Below are 8,860 nucleotides of genomic sequence, written 5' to 3' on the forward strand. Positions count from 1 at the left end.
CTAAGCATTTATCCTCATCCACATTTAATGGTGTAATTTTTGTATCCTAAAGAAATGATAATACCTGAACCCATTGCCCTCCTGTCTATTTCAACTCATAGCTTCAATTCCATAACAGAATAAGGAAAGGTAGTGAGTAATATTGGTAGGATTTCAGCTGTATCAGAGTTGTTATTGTTACCTGCTGGTTCCGATTCATAACAACCCTGTATTGAGTTTCCAAGGCGTTTAAAATCTTTGTGAAGGCAGAAATCCTAATCTTTCTCCCACAGAGGGGCTTGTGGACTTGAATCACAGACCTTGTGGTTCACAGTTCAGAGCTTATCCTAAGGAGCCATCACACTCCCCTGTATGAGAGTAGCCATACATTTGTAATAAATATTACACATACTGCATTTGCTTTTCACAGAATTCTACTACTAGATGTTGTTGTTGTTGTTAAGTATCTTCTAGTTGGAGCTGACTTACAGTGTCCCTGTAAGGGTTTCTGAAGAGTAGTTGGTAGATTTGAATTTCCAACTTTGCATTTAGCAGTCCAGTACTTATCCTACAGCACCATACCAGTAGTCCAGATATACTACTAGATTGTTGTTGTTGTTGTGAAGTGCCATCGAGTCGGTTCCAACCCATAGCGACCCTGTACAGGGTTTCCAAGGGTGTAAATCTTTACGGGAGTAGAAAGCGTCATCTTTCTCCCGCGGATACTACTAGATAGCACATATTAAAGTTGTTATTCACCTTCTGGTTACTCCAATTCTATAAGCAAAGTGTAAGAGGATTCAGAAGGTACAGTATATCTCATTTAGAGGAACATTTACTGCAATAGTAGTTCATCAGACTTGCTTTTAAAATATGCAAGCGCCTACAGAGACCACCCCAGATTAAAAGTCTCTAAATACTTTATGTTGCTTTACTCTTAAATAGTGTTTAAAATTTGTTATCTTTTGCAGACCTTGGAAATCTAATTATTTATAATACCCAGTGACATTTACATTTTGCTAAATATACTTTGCTTATGCAAGAACATATCATGCTTAGGTAAATGGGTAGAGAGTGCTTAGCTGTACATTTGCTTCTACAAAATGCAAAATATTAGGGTAGCCTTTTATTGTTGTAATTGCATGTCCTTAGGCATTATCATTTAAATCACAGTGTAAGAAAAAGTTACTACCATTTATTTACCACTTAACTTTCAACTATCGCATTATCAAATATCTATTCAAGTTTATTGGTATCTTAGAATAATACGATTCATTTCCATGCCAACAGTTACAGAGTGTTTGGTTTAGTTTGAGATTGATTGAAAGTAGATTGATAAAGTTGACCTATTGTGTTAGGCTTATTTACACAAACACAATGTCTTAGAAAATAAACTCTGAAAGTGCATAGCAGTAGAGTCCTTAGGTATTTCACATCCTGAGTTTTCTAATACCTGATTGATGAGGATCTATTGCATAAATGATACAGCTTTACCATAGTTACCTTAACTAGGTAAATTACTTAGAAAAATTTAATTATTCTTAAGCTTTGAGGTGCAATTTCAGACTTACTTTAGAAAAAAGGATTTGCTTTTAATTTGCCTAAGATAAGAATCCGTTAGTTCTAACACATCTATGAAACAATCATAGATCACTTTTTTTCTGACTCTTAACACGCACCTTTCATACAAGAGTTGAAAATAAATGCCTATGATGTAATCGATACAGAAAGCCTCAATATGAAAAAAAACCTATATCGAGACACAGAAACAATTGGGTAGCTAGATGGTAATGAATAGATTGTTTTTTAAATGAATTTATGTTTATTCAAGGATTAATCTTGGTGAGTGAGCATTTAAAAGCCTTTCTGGACACCCCGTTCTTGCCTGTTACATGCTCTTAAATAATCAGCCTATTGTATGTAACTCCCTCCTCCCCATCCCCATCAAAACGCAACTCCTCTCCTGCTGCTGATTAACGTGAGGCGAGTTATAACTGGAGGATCTGAGCAGGGCACGTGGACCAGAAAATACTTCCTAGAAACAGCAAGTACGCTGCTCAACCCTGCCTGAACTTTCCTTGTAAACACACCGCGCTGACAGAACGGCATCCCTGCTGGGTGGATCCTGCAACTCCTAGAGGGAATTAGGAAGGTGAAAGGTGAATTAAAACTCGCTGTTTGGCAAGTCAGAGCAGAAGGCTGACTTCTGAGGGGTTTTCACGAGGCAGAAGAGAAGAGCTCCAAGGGGAAAAACAGTGCGTGTGCTCGTCTTTTTCTTTTTTTTCTGAATGAATCGCTTGCAGAAGTGACTTAAACAACAACAACAACAACAAAAACCTGCCTCTTCCTGAATCAACCGGCTTAGTTGCTGGAGATCTAGATAGGACAAGACTCTGAAGACTCTTTCCTTGGAATGCCCTCTTGCTCCCGGCTTATAAACAACTGTCCCGAGGAAGGAGACGTTTTACATATTCAAATACAGCCTGACAAATGGCACTTTGGAACTGTGCTTTCTGATGACAACACACGGTTTGTGACAAAGCCTTTCGCAGACTGCCCCCGGAGAGCCCAAAGCCACTACGGTCAAGTGGATTAGGGCTCAGAGCGACCCTATAGGACGGACTAGAACTGCCCCTTATTTCTAAGGCTGTGAATATTTACAGAAGCAGAACGCCACATCTTTCTTCCTCGGAGCTGCTGGTGGGTTCTGACGACCCTTTGGTTAGTAGCTGAGCGCTCTAGCTCCTGCGACACCAGGGCTCCTCCCTTGGAGGGAAGTCCTAAGTAAAACCCAAGCCCGCCTTAAAGTGCGGATCGGAGGGCTTGCTCCGTGAGCACCGGCAGCATGGCATCTGCTGGGCATCTTATCACCTTGCTCCTGTGGGGTTGCTTACTGGCGCTTTGGATAGGAGGTCACACATCTGATACTACCCATCCTCGGTTACGCTTGTCACATAAAGGTAGGTCACCTTTTAAAATCCTTTTGTTAATAAAAAAAAAAAAAAAAAGGAAGGAAGAAAGTCATTTAACTAAGGTTTATGGTCTTCAGAAACGATTAAAATGCACCTGAAATTTTTTATTACAAAATTGATAGAAGATTCTAGTTAATGAATAATGTCAAACTTGCTATATCCGAAATTGTGCAAAATCACCTGACAACTTAGAGATGTTATTTTTGTCATGTAAATGTTGGGTTTTATTAATGAGAAGTTCACTCACTAGAGGAAAGAGACTAAGAGGTAGCAGGAAGCAGTTGCAAATAGATCTGAGAGAATGAGTCCACGAAGTTAGCAATAGGTCATTAAATACCAATTTATGCATTATGGGAAATAGGGATGTTGGGGAAGGGCTTTAGAAATAGGGGTGTAATTTGGCTTTTTCTTTTCATAACATGGGGATAAGAGGAGAAAAGAAAATTCCTGAGAGTCAAAAATAATTCTTTACCTATGATAAGAAACTCATTACATGCAATTAAAATGACTAGCAACTAATATAAATTAGCTTTCTAATTGAATTGATTATGACTTATTCATGTGTGGCAAAAATATAGAGAGCTTATTAACATTCCATATGAAGTGATTTGTAAAAATTTAAGCCTGAGATAGTGTTCACTTGAATCTATGTTTTTATAATGCTATTTTGTGTTGCTTTAATGTTAATCAGAGTACTTAAATATCTTTTTCTCTAACTATGCTTTGTAAAGTGGTACCATACATACAAATAAACGATCAAAAGATAGGCTTTGCATCAGGACCAATGAAAAGGAGTCATGAAAAAGGTATAGTGATTCCTCAAGTAAATAAGCAACAAACAAAACCCACACTTTGAGAAAGTGACTTTGCTGACTTAAAAGAAAATTGGGAATAAATTCTCAGGAAGGAAGTATTTATTAGCACCAACCATTGAGACAGTTAACAGATGCACTAGTCAGGATTACATAAGGACTACTCTTGAATATTATGCAAGCTCTGAAATTGTCCCCCACTGTAGACAGAACAGAAGCATGTATTTAAATATATATATATATATCTGGAATATTACTGGAAGAAGAAACAAAAAGGAAGGCTTCAATTTTATATGACACCTATTGTCTTTTTATCTTTTTGGTGGATAATTATAAATGTTCTTTGACTATGAGATTTTCCCATTTTAAGAGCAGCAGAAAACTGTAGACATTTTATTAATTTAATTGAAGAATTCTGAGTAGGTAACATAATTTGAAGAAACACATTGATAATAAATTTGCAAATCATTTAAAATCTATTACCCAGCATTAGCACAAACCCTTGCGTTTGGGAAGATTTGTCATGGGATGTATCACAATAAATTTCTAGGAAGTTATGATCAAATTCCACAGATGTAAAAAATTGATACGATGGAATATGGACAAATGATGATGCCCAGATGTAATAAATGGATTTTGTTGTTGTTGTAGACAAGTGAATATGTTGCCAGTTTTGACAAGCTATCATTCTATTATGCCAAGTATTAGCCTTTTATACCTCATTGTTATTGTTGTTAAGTGCTGTTGAGTTGGTTCAAACTCATAATGATCCTGTGTAAGGTTTCCGAGGAGCAGCTGGTATGTTTGAACTATCCACCTTGTGGTTTGCAGCCCAGTGCTATTTTTACAGCTCCACATCAGGAATCTACCTACCTCATTATTAGGGTGCTGATTTTTGATAACTTAACATCATTATGTTTGCCAAGGTATCACACTTTAATATTGTATTAGAGAGCTTATTATGTGGTCAAAGGATGTCAAAACTCTGATACAAATAAATGCTATTCATAATATTGTTATCAAGCTCATTATCACTTTGTCTTGATTAATTATAACTAATTACAACTAATTATAGATCTATGTTTAATTGTAACTATATGTTTATCAATTATAACAAATCAAACTAATTATAGCTAATTTTATGAGACTGTTCACATGGCATAGGGGTAGACATACTGCTATCTATGTTTTGAACACTCCCACAAGATTTCCTTTCAGCTTTTCTTACCCTATTGATTTAATCCCACCAGCTGAAAACGCACAGGAGTATGCTTTTATACAGTCAGTACAGAGTTCCTGAAAATAGAATGTTCACACTCCTTGTGCAATTTAGTTAGCAAAGTTAGCTAGAAGATTACACTAGAAATGTAACCTAAAGCAGCAAATGCCCATACAAGCAAAAGCACAAATACTGTGACAACAGGAATATCCAGCCACAACAATCCAATGTGAATAGCCCATTTACCCCTCTACTCTATGGAATGTCACAGATATTTCGTAAGTGTAGAAAAACTATTGCTGTTGGTGGTGGTTGTATGCCACTGAATCCGTTCGACTCATAGTGACCCTGAATAGAGTTTCCAAGGCCGTGAATCTTTATGGGAGCAGAAAGTCTTATCTTTCTCCTGCAAAGCGACTGGTAAATTTGAACTACTAACCTTTTGGTTAGTAGCCCAGCTCATAATCTACTACCTACCTTATGGAAAAACTCTTGTTGTTAAGTGCTGGCGAGTCAGTTCTGAATCATAGTGACCCTGTTGTATAGGGTTTCCGAGAAGTGGCTGGTGAATTTGAACTACCAACCTTACAGTTCAAACTGACCTTGCAGCCCAGTGCATTATCCCACAGAGCCACACTAGGACTCCATGGAAAACTAGGGGTAGGATATTTCATTTCATTCAGAGTATAATCTTTTGCAATATTGAGCGACAGTGCTATTAAGTGTCATAGAATCAGTTCCAACTCATAATGACCTTGAATAGGGTTTCTGAGGAGTAACTGGTGTGCTTGAACTATCAACTTTACAGTTAGCAGTCCAGTACTTATCCTACAGTGCCACACCAGTACTCCTGAATGATATTGTTGTTGTTGTTGTTAAGTGCCGTCGAGTCGGTTCAGACCCATAGCGACCCTGTACAGGGTTTCTGAGGCTGTAAATCTTTACGGGAGCAGAACACCTCATCTTTCTCCCGCGGAACAGCTGGCAGTTTCAAACTGTTGGCCTTAAGGTTCGCAGCCCGATTCGTAACCACTATGCTACCAGAGCTCCTTCCTGAATGATATTAGTAATGGTAAATTTTCACAATGAATGTAGATGATTAATATTAAAAGTGGATGCTTGTCCTTCAAAATAAGAGACCCTAGATAAATTGAAAGAGGCCCTGGTGTTACTGTGGATTAGGCATTGGGCTACTAACTGCATTGCAAGATCAGTGGTTCAAACTTACCAGTTGCACCAAGAGAGAAAGAAGCTATGTGTTCCCGTAAAGGTTATGGTTTTAGACTCCTTATATAGGAGTCCTGGTATGGCAATATGGGATAATGCACTGGACCGCAAACTCAGTTTGAACCGCAAGGTTGTTGTTGTTGTTAAGTGCTGTCAAGTCAATTCTGACCCATAGCGATCCTGTATAAGGTTTCCGAGGAGAAGCCGGTGAGCTTGAACTGCCGACCTTGTAGTTTAAACGGCTTTGCTGTCTGGCACATTAACCCACAGGGCCACACCAGATGGTTCAAATTCATCAGCCGCTCCTCAGAAATCCTATACAGGGTTGCTATGAGTTGGAACAGACTCGATGGCACTTAACAACAACAACAACATACAGGGTCACTATCAATGGGAATCCACTTGGTGTTAATAGGTTTTGTTTGGTTGGGGTGGGCCTCATTTAGCAGCTGGAGGTGGACTATTGGATGATTCTTTCATAATAGTTATTAAGTGCCATTGAGTCAGTTATGACTCATAGCGACCCTGTAAAGGGTTACCTGGTGGGCTTGAACCCCTCACCTTGCAATTCAAACAGACCTTGTAGTCCAGTGCATTAACCCAAAGCACCACACCAAGACTCATAATAGTGGATTATGCCATATGGAACAAGGACAAACATTTTTCTTTTATCCTTCATGTTTCAAGATGGCATTTGAGACCACTAGCAGGGGAATATTTCAGTTTCATATGCAAAGTTTGAGTTAAATCATACAAAAAGATGTTTAGATAATGATTCCGTTCCTCTCTCCTTCATCTGGCTCTACTTTTGCAGGTGACATGTTCTAAAAAAGAGTTTGAGGGAAGAATGTTGTGATCAGATAGGAGAAAAGGCAAAGAAGGAAAGAGACAAGCTAGAAAGGTACCATCAGATGTGGAGTATTTCCTGCTGCCTTACTCCCACAGAGGGAAAATATGAAATTCCTCCCTTTTCTTACTAAATATCCACACCACTCAAGATATGAAGTAGAAATGCTAACTGAGGACAACCCTACTGGATTTATCCTTTTTGAGACAATATTTTTTCTCCTATATTTTATAGGTACAATGTAAGCTGGGTTAACTTATATACAAATATGTTATTGTTAAGTGCCGTAGAGTCGATTCCGTCTCGTAGTGACTCTGTATACGGTTTCTGAGGAGCAACTGGTGAGCTTGAACCACCAACCCTGAAGTTCAAAATGACTTGCAGTTCAGCGCATTAACCCATAGTGCCACACCAGGAAATAGTAAAAAATATATGATTAGTTTTGAATTATAGCTATATTTACCTCAGTTAATGAAAGTAATTCTTGTGTGATTAGTATAAAATTAAAATATTCTGCTCCAAGGTTCCCCTTCAAAAATAACTACAAGGGAGCTTCAAAAAGTTCGTGGAAAAATGGGATTAAAAAATAACGGACTTTCCCCACAAACTTTTAAAAGCCTCCTCTATGATCTCCATCAAAGAATCAAGAAAGAAAATAAAAAGACTAGCCTTGATACCTTGCTAGGTTAAGCCCGTTTCTGGCTGCTGATAACTGTTCTTTCCTTATCTCTTTCTATCTGCATTAATGAGGTTACTGTTGTTGTTGTTAAGTGCCGCCCAATCATCCAGTCGGTTCAGTTCTGACTCATGGTGACCCTGTATAGGTTCCTGAGGAGAAACTGGTGGGTTTCAACACAGTTAACTAGGAAGGCAAAAATAAACTTGTTAATGGAGCTCAAAGAAGAAAAAACAAATAAGGAAAGCCCCACTTTAGGAAGAATCTCAATGGATGTGGAAAGTTCCAGAAATTTAATCATGGTAACTTGGCAGACCCAAAGTGTTCCCAAGAAGGAAAGATGTAATCACATAGCCAAAGAGAATGGCTCCTCAGAGAAAGTTTCACTCACTTTCAACTATGGGCCCTTGTTTTCCCTGCCTACCTTTCTCATTGCTGTCTTTGCAAAGCTCTACAGAACTGCCTACCATCCCCAGTCCTGCCTACCTGGGCCCGTGTTCGTTTTACTTCAGGCTTTGTAGAATGAGACTTGGAAGCTGATGTTATCAAGCACTTTTTGCCCACATCACCCCCACCAAAAACAAACAAACAAAAAACCCCCAACAAATAAAGCAACAACAACAACAAAATTCTCTTTAGAGAGAATGGCTCTTAATTAGATGAGGTCTCCTAGGAAGTTTGGTGAAAAGGTAGCTAAGTAAAATCATGAGTAATGCCAAAATCATTCCGAAAATACATTGACAATATATTTGAGCAGTGAATAGATGAGGGGACTTCTAAAAGTTCATGGGGAAAAAAAATTTAGAGAATACAATTTTTCCATGAAATTTTTGAAGCCCCATTTTATATCTATATATCTATATCTATCTATATATCTCTCTCTATCTCTCTCTCTATATAGAATAATGATAAAACAAACACCAAACCTATTGTCATTGAGTGGATTCCAAACCCCAAGGACCCGGCAGGACAGAGTAGAACTGTTCTACAGGGTTTCCAAGACTGAAAACCTTTACAGAAGTATACTGCCACATCTTTCTACTGTAAAGGGGCTGTTGTTATTGTTAAGTGCTATAGAGGCAATTCTGATGCTTTGTATAAGCTTTCCCAGGAGCAGGTGATGGGCTT

At 38.3% G+C, this 8,860-nt stretch overlaps 1 protein-coding gene across 1 annotated transcript in view; it reads left to right on the forward strand.

Annotated features, from left to right (window-relative positions):
* The first annotated feature begins 2,512 nt into the window (after nt 1-2,512).
* SEMA3E (sema domain, immunoglobulin domain (Ig), short basic domain, secreted, (semaphorin) 3E) overlaps nt 2,513-8,860 on the forward strand; it is a 361,421-nt gene continuing 355,073 nt past the window's right edge. Inside the window, exons 1-2 of the mRNA XM_006834339.1 lie at nt 2,513-2,535; nt 2,744-2,939. Coding sequence (XP_006834402.1) covers nt 2,825-2,939 — 115 coding nt within the window. The 5' untranslated portion in view covers nt 2,513-2,535; nt 2,744-2,824. The remainder of the gene's footprint in view (nt 2,536-2,743; nt 2,940-8,860) is intronic.

This window comes from Chrysochloris asiatica, unplaced genomic scaffold (genome assembly GCF_000296735.1).
Source record: "Chrysochloris asiatica unplaced genomic scaffold, ChrAsi1.0 scaffold00010, whole genome shotgun sequence".
NCBI classification, from domain to species: domain Eukaryota; kingdom Metazoa; phylum Chordata; class Mammalia; order Afrosoricida; family Chrysochloridae; genus Chrysochloris; species Chrysochloris asiatica.